At 38.9% G+C, this 20,674-nt stretch overlaps 1 protein-coding gene across 1 annotated transcript in view; it reads left to right on the forward strand.

Moving 5' to 3' along the window:
• The window catches only part of tnnt3a (troponin T type 3a (skeletal, fast)), a 22,497-nt gene extending 11,944 nt beyond the window's left edge, over positions 1–10,553 (forward strand). Inside the window, exons 11-16 of the mRNA XM_078256207.1 lie at positions 171–248; positions 722–835; positions 1,478–1,590; positions 2,961–3,051; positions 6,390–6,430; positions 10,429–10,553. Of these exons, the coding sequence (XP_078112333.1) occupies positions 171–248; positions 722–835; positions 1,478–1,590; positions 2,961–3,051; positions 6,390–6,430; positions 10,429–10,465 (474 nt within the window). The 3' untranslated portion in view covers positions 10,466–10,553. The remainder of the gene's footprint in view (positions 1–170; positions 249–721; positions 836–1,477; positions 1,591–2,960; positions 3,052–6,389; positions 6,431–10,428) is intronic.
• The last annotated feature ends 10,121 nt before the right edge of the window (positions 10,554–20,674 follow it).

Genomic DNA, 20,674 nt, shown 5'->3' on the forward strand with positions numbered 1-20,674 from the left:
TGTGTGTGTGTGTGTGTTGGGTTAACGTGCCTGTTATCTGTGTGTGTGTGTTGGGTTAACGTGCCTGTTATCTGTGTGTGTGTGTTGGGTTAACGTGCCTGTTATCTGTGTGTGTGTGTGTGTGTTGGGTTAACGTGTGCAGAATAACGTGTGTGATGATGTCTTTGCAGGAGAAGCGTCGTGCCGAGAGGGCTGAGCAGCAGAGGATCCGCTCCGAGAAGGAGAAGGAGCGCCAGGCCAAACGTGAGGTCCGTGGTTTCATCTTTATCCTTCTTTAACCGTTAAAATACGACTCTTAAATCCGGATTTTCATTTCAGTGTGTCAGCAAAAACAAAAATGTTTGAGTTTTAAGATTCAGTTTGCAGTGATGATTTTTCTGTAAAAATAATTTCTGCATCTACACTTTTTAGGAAGTTGCACATCCTGATTCATAGCCATGGTTTAATTCTTTTTATTGTCATATTTCTAATTAATGTGTTAAAATATTTGTTATTTTATAATATTATTTAATAAAAATGCCACATTCTCTTTTATTTTTCAATGTTTGTTCACTCTATTCTTTAGTTTGCGTCTCAGTTTGCATCTGCTTTAGCACATTTCTCTACAACTTTTTTTATTTTTTTATTCATCTTTAATGTTTCCTGTGTCACCGTGGCGAGTGAGAGAAACGGCGGATCTGACTCGGCGAGGTCTCACTCTGTTTGGTTTTGTGTGAACCAGGAGGAGAGGCGGATCAGGGAGGAGAGAGACCAGAGCAAGAAGGCAGATGAGGAGGCAAAGAAGAAGTCCGCTCTCTCCAGCATGGGCTCCAACTACAGCAGCCACCTGCAGAAGGTCCGTACACACACGCTACAACTGTCTACAGCGCTGTAGTAGTGTCTTCTTTTAGCAATATGATGATACATTTAGCAGCAAGAGGCAATTCCAGGTTCAAACCCTTTTCCGGCCATCAGAAGGAAGCTGCTCAATTGCCAAAATTGAGATCATAAGCAACACTGAGTTAGTTTCACAAAGCTGAGCAAAGTCACTTCTGCTTTTTTCAATCTGTGGAAAAAGGGGTGAGACCAAACAGACACCCTAACCCCCCCTCCAAACCCACGGACTTTCTTCTATCCACCTACTGTGCAATATTTAATATTTAATACTATTGATAATACTGTGCAATATCTGTGTATATATATATATATATATATATATATATATATATGTATATATATAGTGTCTCAGAACTGTGCACCTTACCCCCCTTTTTGCACTACTTATTTTATTTCATGTTATATTTATTTTACGTATATGTTGGCACTGGAAAAGGAGTTGCTTTTAATCTCATTGTACATGTGTATAGTGACAATAAAAGGCATTCTATTATATTCTATGTCAAGATTATACTTAAGTACTTGAGTAAATGTACTTAGTTGCATTTCACGACTACTTTCCCTCGAGATAAAGATGTGAATACTTGTGTTACTTTAACAGGCGGACTCAAAGAGAGGAGGAAAGAAAGAGACTGAGAGAGAGAAGAAGAAGAAGATCCTGGCCGCCAGACGCAAGCAGCTCAACATCGACCATCTGAACGAAGACAAGCTCAAGTACGACTCAGACGTTTCACGTTTTATTCTTGTCAGGGGGGAAGAAAACTCTTCATTTTCAGAGCGTGACAGGACACTGAAGCTAACGGACTGTCTGTGCGCCGACACTTTTTGGCTAACGTTCTCTCTGAAAATCTGTCTAAATACAGATATAAATGATCTTGTTAGGTTTTCAGTTCATTTATTTGTGTCAAACTAAAGTTTAACTGCTTACCTTCCTAATGGAATATCATTTTAACCGTTTACGTTGGCTTTTACAAGAGCCGGCAAAAGGAAGCTAGTACCGTTGAATTAGCCACGTGCAGATTATCTGTTTAGATACAAATACAAATAGTAAAGTTTGAAGTTAACTTCCGGCTGTAGCTGTATCATTAATAGCCACAACTGACATTAACCTTCTCTGCTCTCCAACGCTTTGGCTACATTGAATGCGTAGCGTATGCGGACCGTTAGCGGACCGTTAGCGGACCGTTAGCGGAGCGTATGTGCCGCGGAATGTATCTTTTAACTCCGTGTTTCTCAAATGGGGGTACGTGACATTTCTTGTAAAATATTTTTCAGTTACAAGGCTGTAGTTACTTCTACTGTCTTTTTTTCTCCAAGTTTGTAGCTTATTTGAATTCTTTGTCTCTTTTGTCGCCCTAGTGTTGCCTTCCTTCTTTCTACTGTGTTTTTTTTCGAAGTTTTTATTGCTTTTCTTTAAGTTTGTGTCTCTTTTTTCGAAGTTGTTGTTACTATTTTCGACCTATTCTTGCCTTACTTCCTTCTTTCTACCGTTTTTTTCAAGGTTTTCGCCTTTTTTCATCAGCATTTCAATGTTTTTCAGGTACAAGGCTGTTGTTTAGTAAATCTATCACTGACATCACTGTATTGTTCCTCTTTATATAAAATTATTCACGCTGGTTAGGGGGTACATGGCTTAAAAAAAACTGTCCAAAGGGGGAACACTATTAAAAAAAGCTTGAGAACCACTGGTTTAACCGGCTACACCTGCAACGCCACACGGTGTAGGATTGTGTGAGTCACAGGCGAGACGGAGAGCTTTTGATTTGGGATTGTTGTTGTTTCTTCAGTTTTTTGGAGCCGGCACAGAGCACAATCTACTGTCAGCTGTTATCAGAGGACGCAGGGGAGGGAAACAAGAAATAAAAACAGAAGCATTAGCCCGCCAATAGCGCGCCAGGTGGATCAGCCAGTTTGTGATTGGTCCCCGCAGATTTGTAACGGAAGCAGGATAGATAAACGTGCAGGTTTCCAGCCTGAGCTGCAGGGAGAAATCAACATCGCCGGCAGATGGCGCTGGGTTTACCCCGTCTAAGGATTTGATGTATTTGACTGACTTTGTTGGTGTGTTGCTGCGTTTCCTGCAGGGAAAAGATCAAGGAGCTGCATGAATGGATGAGCCAGCTGGAGTCGGAGAAGTTCGACCACATGGAGAGACTGAAGAGGCAGAAGTATGAGGTGAGAAAGCCTTTTCTTTCAGTCGCTGGGGCTCAACTTTCTGCACAGAAAAGACACATTTTAATTAGTTATTGGCGTGTTTTGTTTGTTTTTAATTAAAGCAGAAATGTAAAGCGGGGGAATTATTGTGAGTTATCAGAATCAGAATACTTCATTGATCCCCTGAGGGAAATTATTTAGGTACAGTTGCTCACAGTCACAGTCAAGGTACAATAAGAGTAAGAAAGAGCGAGTCGATAAGTGTATAACGTAAATAAAGTAACATAGCTACAATAAGAAAGAAATAAAACGTTAAAGTAGAAGTAAGAGCGATTAGGTAACAAGTAAGATTAGGTTAAAACATATAGTTTCAAATGGATTGTGCACATTATATTGTAATGCAGTGTCAACATGAATACAGTATGAACATAAATAAGTACAGTGTGAATGTAAGTAGCAGCAGTGGATAAATAACACCTTTGCACATTATTGAACCAAGTAATTATTGTATATAATTGTCCAAGAATATAAAAGGTTGATTGACTTTTTATGGAAGGTCATCACACAAAATGAATCAGATCCAGTTTTTGTGAAGAATTACAAGAGTTACAGAAAGTTGGCGTTTAATTTCTGGTTATAATTTGTCATTTTTTTGTAGTTTTATTTGTTTAATCATTGTTAATTCATGATTTGGACAGTTATAGTGCTTTTTTTGTTTTTGAAATAATTCCCGTACTGCTGCTGCTTGTGTTATTTGTGATATTTAACATTTGGCAACTTTGACTCCTTTTGCTGCATTTAAAAATACATAATATGATAATATTTCTCAAAATAAGATACGAAAGATGTTTTGTCAGGTATTAGGGCTGCACAATATATAACTTTGTTATCGCCATCGCGATATCAGCTGCCGTAATAAACACATCGCGAAAATATCAGCAGAAAACTGCACGAATGTGAACTTTGAATACAGAAAGCAGCAGAACTGAGTACACTTTAATATCTGTTCATTTATCGCAAATAATATCGTTATCGCCATATTCAACAACGTTATCGCATATTTTCCTCATATCGTGCAGCCCTATGAGGTATCGTATTGTAACGTTACTTACTGCCCTAAATGCACATAACATATAATATAATCAATAACATATTTATCCACAGCTTTGCCCTCGGCACGTACTCTGATTCACATTTTTAAACTAGCGGATAAAAAACATCCACACGTTTCTCTCAAACTCTAGCTATTTGTTGTTGTTGTTGTTGATGCTGGTGATCCTGAGGTGAGCATCCAGTCGAGCGAACCCTGCAGGTTTTGGGTTTTTTTGAACCCTTGATGTGCTCTTTGATTCCCCCCCCCCCCTCCCACAGGTTACAACCCTGCGTAAGAGAGTGGAGGAGCTCAGTAAATTGTAAGTAGAGCGGAGCCACGGGGGACGTTTCTGCCCGCCGGCTTCCTGCTCGCTGCATGTTAGCATGAAGGAAAGGTCGATACGAACCGAGAGAGGAGGCCGCACGCCACCAGGGAGACAAAGAACTAGCACAGGGAACTGAAGAGTTTGTTTCTGAAAAAGTGACATCTGCTGTGGAAAAAGTTGTTTAGCTGTGACGTTAAAGCAACGCTAGAGAACTTTTCCCGCTTCGGCCCCCCTACAGGTTGGAAGTGCAATTGTCCATTACATTACATGACATTGTCCAGTTCATTCGAACTACAGATCCGCTACCCAATCTGGCAAACTTGCATAATGTAATGTAATATAATGTAATATAATGTAATGTAATATAATGTAATGTAATGTAATGGACAGTTCCGCTTCCAACCTGTCGGGGGACCGAAGTGGGAAAAGTTCTCTAGTGTTGCTTTAAAGCTATAGTGCGTAGTTTCTGTCGCCCCCATTAGGAATTTTAAGTAATGACAACGAAACTGTTGACGCGTCCACATGACACAAGCCATGATACCCCCCCTCCACACACACACACACACACACACAAATGCGACAAAATTGTCCAAAAAAAGCATGTTACCTTCCATCGTTTCTTAAGTTCTTATTTGTTTTTATATACGAATGGGTTTTTTAAGCTGACATTTGATTAGCGATGTCATTTTGGAGTCAAACTCTTCAGTCGTCCGCAGATAGATAGATATCTCTGAAGATGTAAAGGTGGCGCTGAGTGACTGAGCTCCTCCACATTCTGTCCCGGTCTGGATGTTTTTAACTTTCAGCATCACAGAGCTTCCGGTCAGGTGTGTGAGCGAGCGGTCCAACAGGTAAGTCGGACCCTGCTGGGGTTTCAGAGCCCGAGCTGAAGCCGTGTCTCTCTAAAGTGTTTCTTTTTTCCAGGGGAAACCACAACGGGAGTTTAAACGCAACAATGATCAGATGTGTGTCCCAGATTGGAGCACTAAAATATGAAATAACGTATCGTTACGTATATGACATGAACTACTACGACTACCATTGTAGTCACTGTTCCATTATCTTTATTGTGACTATTACTACCACTGTTCATCACACCCCCAACCGGCACCGTCAGACACCGCCTACCAAGAGTCTGGGTCTGCCGAGGTCTTCCCGAAAGGGAGTTTTTCCTCGCCACTGTCGCAATAGCTACCGCTAATGCTTGCTCTTGAGGGAATTATTGTAACTGTTGGGGCTTTGTAAATTATAGAGTGTGGTCTAGTCCTACTCTATCTGTAAAGTGTCTCGAGATAAGTCTTGTTATGACTTGATACTCTAAATAAAACTGAATTGAATCTCTCAGGACACTCTGACGTTACAGAAACAGTCAAATGAAATCAACCAGGATACCTGCAGGGTCCTAAAAGTATTTTTAAAAAGTTTTCAATTTAATACTCTAAAATACGGCCTTAAAAGTATTTAATTATGATTTAATAAATGCCGTAACGTCATAAATATGTTCTGTGGGTAACGTTTACATTTTTATCATTTTGTATTTTTAGTTTCATGGCATAAGAGCTCTAAATGCGACAAATATTTTATTCATTTTATGTTGTTAGAGTACAAAGACACTCAAAAAACACACACAAAAGTGTTTTATAGTATTCAGGTAATGTTACTCGGTAAATACTTTTTTTCTCAGGCTTTGAATCCAAACAGATTTTCCGATATAATATCATCCTTGGTGGTATTGAAGTCTTAGAAAGTCTTACATTTAATCTGGAGAATCCTGGGGGAACCCTGTAAAAGTGAATGCAGAGGAAAACACTGATCATATGCGTGACCCCGTCTTGGTTTCCCACAATGCATCAGCCCGCAGCGGTCCACCCCACGGAGCAGAGGGAAGCCTTCTACTCGGAGGTAAATGTGTTTTAAAGCTGCTGCTGTGTCGTCTTTCAGGTGCAAATGTACAGGAAGCGCATTGATGAGTTACAGAAGCAGTAAGTATACGGCATCGCTGGGTTCACTGACACACAGTAATCTCAAAAAATAAACTGAAGTCCAACTCCTGTTTTTATGTGTGCGTGAACCCTTCCCTTAGTCCAACATAAACTGTCACAACCGTTTAGGACACTTTATGGCAGTTTATGGCAGAAAACAGTGGCTTAGTAGAGATTTATCCCTTTAATCCTTTTACATAGTTTCACTTTGAAGATTTAATGTAGGCTACGTTCAAAAAAAGAAGCCCAAATCTGACCTTTTGGCATCCATAACTCTTTTATTTTGCATTAAGGTTTTGGTATTGTTCAACCTGGAGCCTATTTCCCCATGCATCGGTGTCTAAGTAACTAATGTGAACAACAATCTCTGAAATTGTTCCAGTATTGAGCGAGAGCGCTGTGAATGGCGACCGTGAACCAGGCTGCAATGTAACCCTACAGGACAGATGTTCACCGTCAATTTCCGCCCACTAAAAGTTCTGTTTTTTTACTGACAGACTCAGATTATTATTCTAAGTGTCTGACAACATTATGGAAAGGATCCCTACAGAGATAGACCTTTTTAGTTAAAGAGTAAGATCCTTTTAGTTTAACATGAAGCAGCCCCGAAATCACCGTCACCAAACTCACCAGACTCCATGTAAATAATCAGGACTTTTAGCGTGTATAGAGCCAGCATATCTCCACCAGACTCCATGTAAATAATCAGGACTTTTAGCGTGTATAGAGCCAGCATATCTCCACCAGACTCCATGTAAATAATCAGGACTTTTAGCGTGTATAGAGCCAGCATATCTCCACCAGACTCCATGTAAATAATCAGGACTTTTAGCGTGTATAGAGCCAGCATATCTCCACCAGACTCCATGTAAATAATCAGGACTTTTAGCGTGTATAGAGCCAGCATATCTCCACCAGACTCCATGTAAATAATCAGGACTTTTAGCGTGTATAGAGCCAGCATATCTCCACCAGACTCCATGTAAATAATCAGGACTTTTAGCGTGTATAGAGCCAGCATATCTCCACATGTAAATGGTTGAATTAAGGGTTTATTTCAACCAAACCAGAGTGGTGATTGTTGGAACAGTGGAAAGACAAAGCAAAGGCGTCTTTTGATAGTTTTGTTTGGTTTCTGTTGACTTTGAATGAAGTGTGTTTTATGATGATAAAAATAGTGGACGGAAATTGAAGGTGCGCAATTGCCCAATAACGTTTCATTGCAGCTTGTTTCTCACTCAATACTGGACCAATTTCAATGATCGTTGTTCCCATCAGTCACTTAGTCACAAAACAAAAACATCAAAAAATAAGGTCCAGGTTTAAAAATACCAAAGTTGCCCTTTTATCTGTCCAAATTAAATAGGTTCCAGGTTTAAAAAAAACCTTAATACCTAAAATTAACATCCTAATAAGATAAAATTTAAAACAATATTTAACTTATGCCATTTTGAACGTTTAGCAGGCTAGCTGACTAGCTAATATAGTGGATTAATACACTAGATTGAGTGTAGAACGTCAGCTAGGCTAACTAGCTAACGTAGAAACTAAACTGAATTATTTGAAGCAAATAACAGGGTTTCATAATAAAAGCTAATTGTGTTTTTTCTGAAAAACTGGAAAAACAGTTTGTTGACTAAATGCTAATCTGTTGTGTAGGTGTTATTTAAAAAAAAAACAAGCTGCTGCTTTTGTGCGTCTTCACAGAGTTCCCGCCATGATCATGTGGTAGAAAAAACAACTGGTTTGCTAAAAATCAAGCAAAGATTTAAAAAATAACTCAGCTTGATTTAGCAATCTGTGCACAGATTTCTTTTTTTCCTGCTACATGATGCCTGGTGGGCTTCGTATTTATTCGTGTCTGTGTTGCTTCTGTAATGTGCCAAACACTTTGTGTGTAATATATCATCATGATCATCATGTTTCCATCAATAACACCAGATATTTCATCCCATTATAACTGTACTGGTATCATCCAGTGTCGGTATGTGAGGATCATTCCCTGGTGTTTTCTGAAAAAGGATGGCGAAGTAATCGTCAGTATAATGTACGACCAGGGGCGATTCTAGGATCAGACCTTTAGGGGGGCTCGGCCCCTAATGAGACTGTGACACGGATACTTAATCAGTAATTTCAGTAGCCGATAATCTCTGAACTAGCTACTGAACAACGTCGGCTAACATTTTTTGACGCTATGATGGAACTAAACCTGACACTTTATAAGTTACAGTAATAACGACCACTTTGACTCAATGTTCTAACATTCAGCAATTTTAGTTTATTACGTTTTAATTAAATAGGATCTAATCTGCACCATGAAATGACCAACGTCTTCTTTGGGGACTACCAACGTTAATCTTCACAACCGCACTCCTGCTCTCTCTCTGACAGATCAGATAGAGACTCAGCCAAAAGGCGGGAGTCTGGCCAACACTACGTTTCTCTTAACCCTTTCCTTCACTGGGTTACAGGTAGATAACATCGGCGACAGCCACACAGGACACACAGGTTTCAAGCCCTTTGAACCTGTAATTGTTTGTCCTCTGTCACTAACAGACAGGTTCTCAAACTCTAACTTGAAGCACCAAAATTGGCTTGAGCCCCCCTAAAAAGGGTCTAAAATCGTGTAGAAAAAATGTGTACGACAGAAACTCGCTGGCTAGCCTTTCCAAAAAATGTTAAGAAAACTGCCTGATTTTTCAGACAAAAACCAACAGCGATCATGTAATAAGAAAAATGCAATTATTAAGTACAGTTATGACCCAAAGTGGAGCATCCTTTTTCAGTGTAAAGGCCAGGGTCATCTGCATACGGACATCTTTACTTCTCTGTGTGTGAGAGCCATTACAACAGTAACTGTGAAGGTAATCACGTTACGTTAGCAGCTGTTGGACTCCGTAATGACTCGGTATGTGCAGGTAAGTGCTGCATGAGTTTGTGTCTAATTTCCGTCTCAACGGAGATGTCTGACGTAATGTTTAATGCTGGAAATTAAGCCTTTTTTTGCCATTTTGCATGTAGCTCCGAATCAGTTTGAAAAGTAACATAAGAAGTTTGAGGGTAGAGTTGTTTTCTCATGATTACAAATAAGTATTCCAAGAAATAAAACTGTATTATTTTGTGATCTAGACTTTTTTTTTTAACCATAACTTAAACATTATCTCCCTCCGTTCTTGATTTTGTTTCTTTTTAAACTGACTGTCGCAGGAAAATGCTAATGATTCGGGAATGAGTCGTTAGCTACGTTAGCTACCCAGAGGTTTTCAGATAAAAACAGAAACAACTGTAACATGTAAACAAGACAGACAGCTTAAGAATTCATAGCCATCGTATCGATCTTTGTCAACAAGAGGGTACTCTAGTTAAAGTGTAGGCTGCTTACTATGTCAGTTGGCAAACGTCTGTAATTTAGGTTCACAAACTAAAACATTTAACCTTCGCTCAAACTGAACAGTGTTTATCTCCTGTAGATTTATTTAACTGAGTTTATTTTCGGCACCTTTTTGAAAAAGTATATTTTCTGAAGGGATTTCAGACGACATGTTAGCAGACACGCTAATCGTCTGCGCACAAGATGATGCAAGACATCCAACTGCATTGTCACGTATAGTTCAACTCTTGCCTGACCCAGACAAACCTTAGTATGTGTTTAGGGGGAAAAAACACTTTTGTAATCTTTGAAAACTGCTCAGGAGCCTTTAAAGGAAATACTTAATCTACAAAATGACATTCGTGCATCATTTTCTCAGCGAGTGTTGCCTTAAATTGCTGAATAAACGTTTGTTTATTCAAATGTTCAAGGCAACACTCGCTGAGTATTTGATACACAAACGGTCAGTTTGAGGATGGAGTAACCCTCAAGTGTGAATTTGTGTGAAACTGAAAGCCTGCACGGCCGTGAACTGTCCCTCATTGAACAAATCTTTACAAATCGTGTAAAACAGGCCAGATTTCTGACATGTTTCTGCATTTTCTGTTTCGTCTTTCTCGTATTACAGCAGCAAGAAGGGAGCCGCTGCCCGCCGCAGAAAGTAGATGGTTATCCGAAACCAAACTGCGATGTTCTCGGACACACGCCTGACGAAAAAATGCACACTGTGGCGAAGGCCGTTGCTCAGAAGAAGCCCGTAACGCTGAGGTGTTTGAAACTACCCACCCAAGTCCTGACACATGCAACCAGGAGCCTTTAGCTGCTGCTCAGTAGGAATAAAGAAACTGGCGCTTCCTCACCCTCAGCTGTTTTGGTTCTCGTATTTTTGTAAATAAAGTGTGACACTTCAAGAAGCCATGTCTGTAGAGCTGTTGTTATTCAGAAAATCAATAAAGTTCCGTATTTTTCAGACAGTCGTTTGTTCAACACTGTTTTCTAACCGCAGAGTTGAATTGAACCTTTTGTTTAACCCCTCTGTGGTCCTCCCGGGTGAAAATTAACACTTTTTTGGCGCTTTTGACGCTTTTTTTAAAACGTTTTTGTCCCTTTTTTTTAATGCCCCCCACTACCACCAGTATATACACTGTAAGAAAAGATCCGTAGAGAAACAGAAAATGTCCTCGCAGAAAATTACCAGCATCCTTTTTTTTCCATTAAGTTAACGGGCATTTTTGTTAATCCAAAAACGGAAAAATCTGCAGATTTACCGTATATCATCTGTACCTTTTAACAGACATTAACAATGAAAATACGGAAAAACACCTGTGCAAAATCCTTACAGACTATTCCTTCATATTAACGCAGTAAAATAGCCCTTATTTCTACGGACCACTGACACCAACTTATTACCACTATAGTTTTACACTTATTCGTGGAATTGATGGTTTAACAAACCTCATTTATGTTAAAATTATATCAAATTTTTGAGTTAAAAAAGCTGAAATTATGAATTATTTTGACTAATAGTTAAGTTCAGAGGATGTCGAGTGGATAAACACGGACTGGTTCATGTCAATGTTCAATCAGGATAATGTTTTTGAAACCATTTATAATTTATAATTTGTAATTAAACACCCAAAATGTAATATAAGGAGTGAACTAATCCTTAATTTTACTTGCGAAGAGCGTTTTATGGAACCATCCGTGTTATTTTTGGGCAATTTGGTTGATGGAAACCCAGATTTCTGATGAAGAAACTTTGAAAAGACAACAGAAGGGTTAAAGGTGTAGTCGTCAGCATATTGACGAGTCATAATTACAACAACTGTCTTTATTTCGTCCAAATGCCCTCCACTGATTGGTCTATTTCTTACATTAGTGAAACAGTAATGATTCTGAATTCATTTGGATAAAAAAAAAGGAAAGGTGAAGTTTTCTGGGCTTTAGTAGTAATTGTTTTAGGTTTAGAATGTACAAATACTGCGTTCGGGTCCTGAGGAAAGCAGTGAGTGTTTTGAAAAAAACTATATATTTAGAAATAAGTAACTCTAATAAAACAGAAAAAATGTTAGAGGATCCATCGGGGGTGTGTGTGTGTGTGTGTGTGTGTGTGTGTGTGTGTGTATGTGTGTGTGTATGTGTGTGTATCTGATTGTTGATTGTGAACACCTGTGTGTGTGTGTGTGTGTGTGTGTGATTGTTGATTGTGTGTGTGTGTGTGTGTGTGTGTGTGTGTGTCTGATTGTTGATTGTGTGTGTGTGTGTGTGTGTGTGTGTGTGTGTGTGTGTGTGTGTGTGTGTGTGTGTGTGTGTGTGTGTGTGTGTGTGCGCGTGTGTGTGTGTCTGATTGTTGATTGTGAACACCTGTGTGTGTGTGTGTGTGTGTGTGTGTGTTTGATTGTTGATTGTGAACACCTGTGTGTGTGTGTGTGTGATTGTTGATTGTGAACACTGTGTGTGTGTGTGATTGTTGATTGTGAACACCTGTGTGTGTGTGTGTGTGTGATTGTTGATTGTGAACACCTGTGTGTGTGTGTGTGTGTGTGTGTGTGTGTGTGTGATTGTTGATTGTGAACACCTGTGTGTGTGTGTGTGTGTGTGTGTGTGTGTGATTGTTGATTGTGAACACCTGTGCGTGCGTGCGTGTGTGTGTGTGTGATTGTTGATTGTGAACACCTGTGTGTGTGTATGTGTGTGTGTGTGTGTGTGTGTGTGTGTGTGTGTGTGTGTGTTTGTTGATTGTGAACACCTGTGTGTGTGTGTGTGTGTGTGTGTGTGTGTGTGTGCGTGCGTGTGATTGTTGATTGTGAACACCTGTGTGTGTGTGTGTGTGTGTGTGTGTGCGTGTGTGTGCGTGCGTGCGTGTGATTGTTGATTGTGAACACCTGTGCAGGTACAACGTCTATAAAGCCGAGCAGAGTTCAGACAGAAACCTCTGAACACTGAGCTGGTTTCACATCAGTCTGGTAGCTGTGAAGATTTAAGTTGGGACCTGATTCAGAAAGAGTTAAACATTTTACAGAGAAGGTTTGAAAAACAAAAACTCACACTGAAAATGTGAATCTGTGATTTCCAACACTGTGTGGTGCTTCAGTACCTCGTCCTCTGAACACCACAGGATGGCGCTAACACACAAGCTGCAAGAAGTCAGTTACACTCTACACCGGCCCTCTGAACTGCGGCCGACAGTAACGTTACACATGGCGGATCATTTGTTCGTGACAATCGTTATATTGTTTTGGGGACAATGGCATGGCTGATAGCTAGCTTGTCTTGATGTTAAACATACTGTCAAATTATTTGTACTGATTGCTAATTGTACACAATGGTATTGAGTTTGAATCTTGCTAGCATAGCGTTAGCTTTCTGGTTCGTAGCTGTCTGAGCTGAGCTGGCTATTTAAACATCTCCCGTTGCTAAGGGTGGCAAGTCATATCTAAGGCCAGTCTTATTTACTGGAGCAGGGTAGGCTACAGCGTTAGCATTGCATAAAATCCTTATGGGATGGGAATGGTTGTTCCAGGTATTAGTCAAACCCTCAGGCGTAAATCTGAGTTATTGTTTAGAAAAAACTTTTTCGATTGTAAAACAAAATAAAAATATAAAACATACTGTACATGTAACGTCAAAAACAAAACATTTCCCTCTGAGATGTAGTGGAGCAGAAATACAAAGTAGCATTACTCTAAAATTTAGAGTAATTAACACAATTCTTAGAGCAAGATAGCTACAGTACGGCTTGTTTTATATGCCAGTTCAGCCTGGTCTCACAGAATTTCGTGAAATGATCACGGATTGTTAACAGCGCATTACGTGCTGGTGGCACTGAATGTGTGAAAATTCCGTGTGGACACCACGGAAAACAGAGCCGATGTAAAGTCATTGACAAGATGATGTAGTATTAGGAGAGACTACGGTAGCGAGTAGTATGAAAGCCCGAAAATCCGCATAGGGAGGTTGGTTGGGGGGGTGGTTGATGGGTCAAACAACACAGGACTTTCACCCATTAGACCGGGGATCGTGTCCCACGTGTCACGTTTCCTAAACCCAACCCCGTTCTTTACCTCAACCCAACCGTAATCGTCCGTTGGTAGTGATTGTGACAGACATAATTCACCTTTGTTGTTTAATGTAATATGTTGTGCATGTATTACGTTGGTTTAGGGATTGCGTCCCTTTAGCGTGTGATGACGTCACGTGGGACCTGGGGGGTTGGGTTGCTGGGCAGCACCATTTTGTGAATGAATTGTTTTCCCTATATAAATAAATGAGACACACGCTCAACGTGAGAAGTTGTCTCTGTTAAACCCAACCATCCCGTTCTTGTCCCGCATCCCGTTATTGTTTTCCTAAACCCAACCGTCCCGTTGCTGTCCCGGGTGTCATGGAAAACGTAAGCCCACCCACGACCTTTTCCTTAACTTAAGGGGCCGTGTTCATTTCACGGAATACTGTGAGACCAGGTTGGCCAGTTACATTGTATAATAACCTGAAGGTTTGGAAAACTAATGAAGACTGTAAAGTTCCTGATGTGTCAGCCTTTTGTGAATTAGTAAAGGTAAAAAAAACTGTTTTAAGAACTGCACAACATTAAGACAATATATAGATGCGTACTTACACACCAGCCTTTAGAAAAACATGCTTAGTTAAGTGTATTTTTGGTAATTCTGTTGGCACACATTATAGTTATATAATAACCGAAATAATCAGAATAGAAAATAGTCAATGTAACTTAAAATGGACGGTATGATGACACAATTCTTAGAGCAAGATAGCTACAGTATGGTTTTTATATTCCAGTTACAGGTTTTGTTTTATCATTTATTTTTATTGCATTGGAGCAAAGTATTTCATGTTATTCAAATACATTTTGCATAAATAAAAGGCCTCAAGTTAGAAGTGTTTTTGGCATTCTTTTTCTCTCAATAATTTGATATGTAGATCTTGCATTTCACCCGGGCAGAGGTCAATGGTCTTGGGCTTAAAAAGGTTGTGTGACCACTGCTCACAAGTATCTCAAAAACCTACTAAAGTAAAGTGCTTCAGAAAAGGTAGGCTACTTCGTTACATTCTGTACTGGGTTTGTTTGGTTATGCAGTGCTTTTAGCCTATATTTGATTAATGTTAAACAGCTCGTGTGGAGCAATCCAACATGGAGGGATTTTAGGAATGAAAAACTGCAGTTCTTCAGTTCGACCACACGAGGGCGCTGCAGATCTTTGAGTCAACAGATTAGATTGGATAGACTTTATTGATCCCACATTGAGAAATGTCAGTGCTACAGCAGCAACATATAAAACACACAGCACACACTGGTGGAAGAAGTCTTCAGATCCTTTACTTCAGTAAAAGTCTGTACGTATCATCAGGAAAATGTAGTTTAAGTATTAAAAGTAAAAATCCTTCCATTGTAGAAAGTGTAAAGGATCCAAACAGCTGTGTGTTTAATGGTCTAATCATGTCAGCTGGACTTGTAGCCGTTATATTGTTGGCTAGTTTCCTTTAGAATAAAACATCAGATTTTAGAAACTACATGTTTTTTATGTGCAGGAATCTTAATGTGTAAAGAAACTAAAGGTGGGTGTGTGTGTGTGTGTGTGTGTGTGTGTGTGTGTGTGTGTGTGTGTGTGTGTGTGTGTGTGTGCGCGTGTGGTAACTAAAGCTGTTAGATGAATGTAGTGGAGTAAAAAGTACAATTTTTCTCTCTGAAATGTAGCGGAGTAGAAGTAGAAAGTGGCACGAAAAGACTCAAATAAGTACAGTACTCGAGTAAATGTACTTAGTTACATTACAACACTGCACAGCACACAAACAGCAGAGATACAAGAAGTAATAAATGGGATAGAATACAAGAACTATTAAAAAATAAAGATAAAAAATACAAAGGAAAGACTGTACAAAGACCTACTTAAACAGTATTTATAATGAAGTAAGTACAAAGTTGCTCTTAGTGTTGTGATGTATACGAGTCTTCTCTAACTCTCAGTGATGAAGGGTTAAAAGGTTGTATTGCCTGTGGGAGGAATGATTTAAAAATGATTCAACATTTTGTTTTCATGTACAATTTGTGTAACAGAAATCCGACTTTGTGTGACTTCACTCACAGTGTAAACTGAAATGTTTTCCTGGTCGACACGGATACAAAACCTTAAAGACTAAATCGCTAGACTAAGGCAGAGTCAAAACAGGCAACGGGTCAAAACTTACAAGGAAACTACAGGAAAACAGGGACACAAGGACAAAGGCTTGAAGGCTGCACACATGGAAACCAGACAATCTCGCACTGGGGTTAGGGGAAGGGTGAACTTAAACACACAAGACAGGGACAGAGACAATGAGACACAGGTGAAACACTTAAGTGTGGGGACAGGTAATCACACAGGCAGGAAAAATATAAGACAGGAAATAAAACCAGACACCACATGGAGGGAACAGAGAGACTACAAAATAAAACAGAAAACACGAAACAAACTAAACACAGAAACTTGACACAGGGACGAGACATGACACAAATAAATGTATGTTAAAAAGCAGAGTTGTTATGAAAATAGAGACTATATTCAGAAATATAGTTGCATGATGAAAAAAACGCAAAAAAATGTCACTAGGACTCCCAAGACTGAGTCTGTGTAAAAAAACCTTAAGAAAGTGACAAAACAACGTTGCTTCAGGAGGAAGATGCCTGTTGAAAAACCTTAAATGAAAATGACAGAAACGTCAGGAAAAAAGACAGCAAAGCAGCGAAAACGTCAAAAGATGCCAAAAACGTTGAATAAAAGGAACAAAACATCAGGAAAAAAAATGTCAAAAATTGCAACAAAGAAACTGCAAAAAGCAGTGCTGGGAAAAATGAAAGGTTTAACCATGTTACCTTCTCCTAGACCTGCAACGTTGTGTTTTTCTGAGTCAACATTTTAAATGAAAAACCTTTATCATCAACATTTTTTTTGTACATTTTTCGGCACTTTTGAGGCTTTCCCCCGATGTGGCTTTCCCCCGTCAATTTTATTTAACGTTTGTCGACTTTTTCTGAGCCTTTTGAAGGTTTTATGTTTTTTTTTCCCCAAATGTTTTAATTTTCTTTTATTTATTTATTTTTTAACATTTGTCACTTTTTTCAACAATTTTGTCACTTTTGACATTTCTGTCTTTTCTTTGACATTTCTGTCTTTTTTTTTGTTGACATTTCTGTTTTTTTTTTACATTTCTGTCTTTTTTTTGACATTTCTGTCATTTTACTTTGACATTTCTGTCATTTTTTTGACATTTCTGTCATTTATTTTGACATTTCTATCATTTTTTTGGACATTTCTGTCATTTTTTTTGACATTTCTGTCATTTTTTTGGGACATTTCTGTCATTTTCTTTTTACATTTCTGTCTTTTTTGACATTTCTGTCATTTTTTTTTGTTGACATTTCTGTCTTTTTTTGACATTTCTGTCATTTTTTGACATTTCTGTCAAATTTTTTTGACATTTCTGTCATTTTTTTGACATTTCTGTCATTTTTTTGACATTTCTGTCATTTTTTTGACATTTCTGTCTTTTTTTTGACATTTCTGTCATTTTTTTTGGACATTTCTGTCATTTTTTTTGACATTTCTGTCTTTTTTTGGACATTTCTGTCTTTTTTTTCAACAATTTTGTCACTTTTGACATTTCTGTCATTTTTTTTGGACATTTCTGTCATTTTTTTTGGACATTTATGTCTTTTTTTTGTCAACGTTCTTTTATCAATAGTTTTTTCTTTAAATGTTATTAAATTGACTAAAACACCTAAATTCAATGCAAGCAGTGAACTGATTATTTATTTAACTTGTTAAAAGCGTTGTAGGGAACCATCCATGTTGTTTTTTTGGACAATTTGAAAGAAAACCCAAATTTCTGATAGAGAAACTTTTTGAAAACCGGTCCGATTAGACCCGAGGACAACGGGGTCTCTTGCGTCTCTTATTTGCTTCCAAACTCTGCAGGACTCCCAGGACTGAGTCTGTGCAGCTTCAGGAGGAAGATGCCTGGGGGGAAACCTCGGTGAAATGACAGCAACGTTGAAGGGATGAAAAAAAACATCAGGGAAAAAAAACTGCAAAAAGAAAGCCCAAAAAGTTCTGAAAAGAAAACTTATATAGTAATAACATTTTTGTATATTTCATGTTCAAAATAAACGTATCTTAAAGGTGCACTATGAGTTCCTGCATGGTCACTTCTGTTGACGTTCCAAGTAAAACAGAGCAAGCTCGCCCCTCCCCCCACGTTTCCGTAACTGTCATGACTAACTGACGAACTGTCACTAACCCCCACCCCCTCCCCCAACCATCTTGTCAGTGATTGGCTGGTTTGTTGTAGTTCGGTGCACAGCCTGTGCCTCTAGTGTTTGTTTGACGTTTACGACCCCTGTGTTGTCTCCCGAGACCGGGCTTTTTCACGGTGTGTTCAGGGGCCAGGCAGCTAGCGGATCAAGGAGAGATGACTACGATTTGAGACAAAAATGAAATCGTGTTGAAACCACGCAGGAACTCATAGTACACCTTTAAATGTCCTGCTGGTTGTTTTGGTGCAAAGTCAAATGTGAAAATAAAACATTTTTTTTGAAGCTTTTCCCTCAAAAATGTTCTTTCATTACCCTGAATAAATAAAAAAAAATATATATATGGGGTGGCCTCTAGCTCACCCAGTAAGAGCGTGCGCCCCATGTAGGCTGAGTCCTTCGCAGTGGCGCGGTTTCGAGTCCGACCTGCGGCCCTCTGCTGCGTGTCGTCCCCCATCTCTCTCCCCCTTTCATGTCTATCCACTGTCACTTGTAATTAGGGGAAAAAGCCCCCAAAAAATTATCTTGTAATAATATATATCTTAAATAGCAAAAACGTTCCTCCTAAAATAAGACACTGTAAAGAAATTAAGAAGCAGAGTTGTATCTTTTTGTTTTGTATAAATAAGCAGTTTCATTTATTGAGTCATTTGACAGTCACTCAGTTTTCAGACGTATAAATATAAAGTTTAACATTTTCACAACAAACGAAAAAAAAAAGCACATACGGCCGGAAACATTAAATACATAATTAATACTTTCAGTTGGAACAAATCAGCTCTTATTTACACGATATGTACAGAAACAGAAAAGTGGTCCTCCGCTGCAGTGAATGAAAGCAACAAATGAAGTTTCTTGTTTTGTTTTTGACTTTGACAGGAAGGAAGGTCTTTAAAAAAACAGCAATGTTTCTGTATTACCTGCAGTTTATCTACAGAACATCTGCGTTATTTTGGTAACGACATGTTACCGACATGTTATGTAATGACATGTTTCTAAAAATAGCACAGGGTTATCATTATGTTTTTTGGGGGGGGGTTTCTACCTGAGGGAATTAAAAACAGCTGGGGCTTATTTTTATTCATTTTTTACGACTTTAGATGGACGAAAGTGGAGGAATGTAAATGGCTTTTTTGGGGGGGGGGGGTTTGGCCTCCGTCCTTCATCAAAAAATAGACTTTTGGACAGATAGGAAGATTAATCCGTCTGAACAACTCCCGCTGAGCCTTTAAAATATTCTTTCATAACTTAAAACAAAAAAATAACAGCAAGAACTGAACTGATTTGTGTTTCAGTTAAACTACATTTCCCAGCATTCAAGTGGTTTTTATCTAAATCTAAAATGTACTTATTTTAAACAGCATGAACGAGGAATTTGCGAGGTCAAATATGCTGAAGTATGGAAGATGATTCCTGCCAGGAAAATACATAAATCAAACATTTGGACAAACTATGAAATGATAAAATCTACTTTGATTTGAAAAAGCTTCCTTTGTTTTTTTTTTGGTTTTTTTTTTTAAATACATTTTCCAGTTAAAAAGAGTCAAAAATGACACAGCGTCAATGTCGGAAAAAACGTCGACAAAACTGCGAAAAATAGCGGAATAAACGTTCTTCGAAACTTCAAAAGGAGCGTCAAACGTCGAATAAAAAATGTATTCTAAACATCTTCAAAATAAGAGTCAAAATGTCTTTCACGACAACAAATTACTAGTTCTGACTTCATCTTGTAACTATTATTCAGAATGATTATTAATTGTCACCGACACGTTTGTTTCCTGATTATAAAGCTGTTAGGAAATAAGCTTTATGTTGTTGGGAACCTCGAGGCTCATTTTCAGATCTTTTTATCGCAGTTACGGAGGCGGATGTTTGGGCCGTAAAACAGGGTTTTTTTTAAGCGGAGCGGAGTTCATGTCCCAGAAGAAGTTAAGGAGAAACCTCAAGACTTTCACCCAGGAAACGGGTGTCTGTGTTCCGGGAGTTTCTACTTAGGGGGACGGCTGTTTTAACCCAAAACAATATTTTTTCTAATCTTAACTAGTCGTTTTGGTGTCTAAACTTAGCTGCTATGGCCTCTGAAACGCCCGTCCCCTCACGGTGCTCTGTACCCGACTCACAGTCCCTTTTTCACGGCTAAACTTAACTGTCACGTGATCGGCCGACGGTCAGAATTTCATAGGATATCATACGAGTTGTTGTGCTTAAGTTTTCGTGCGATATCATACGAACCCGTTCACGAGAACGCGTTGCTAAAAGAACCAAAAGAGTTACGAATGATCTTTCAAATTCAATTATTGTTTTTGTTGTTGTGAATTATTATTGTCATCTTCTCGGCAGGATTGAGCTTCCATACTTTTCATCTTAAAAAGGGAAATAAAACCAGAGTTCTTTTTCTTTTTTAAATGATACAATTAAAGGTGCTCTAAGCGATGTTGGATGATGTCACTTCTTGTTGACGTTAGAAGTATTGTCAAACAAAACTGAGGCTAGCTCGCCCCTCCCTCCTCCTCATCCCGTCCCCTCCCTTCCGCGCATTAACCCCAAAACCCCCACCCCCAAAATC

This window comes from Sander vitreus, chromosome 8 (assembly GCF_031162955.1).
Source record: "Sander vitreus isolate 19-12246 chromosome 8, sanVit1, whole genome shotgun sequence".
NCBI classification, from domain to species: Eukaryota; Metazoa; Chordata; class Actinopteri; order Perciformes; family Percidae; genus Sander; species Sander vitreus.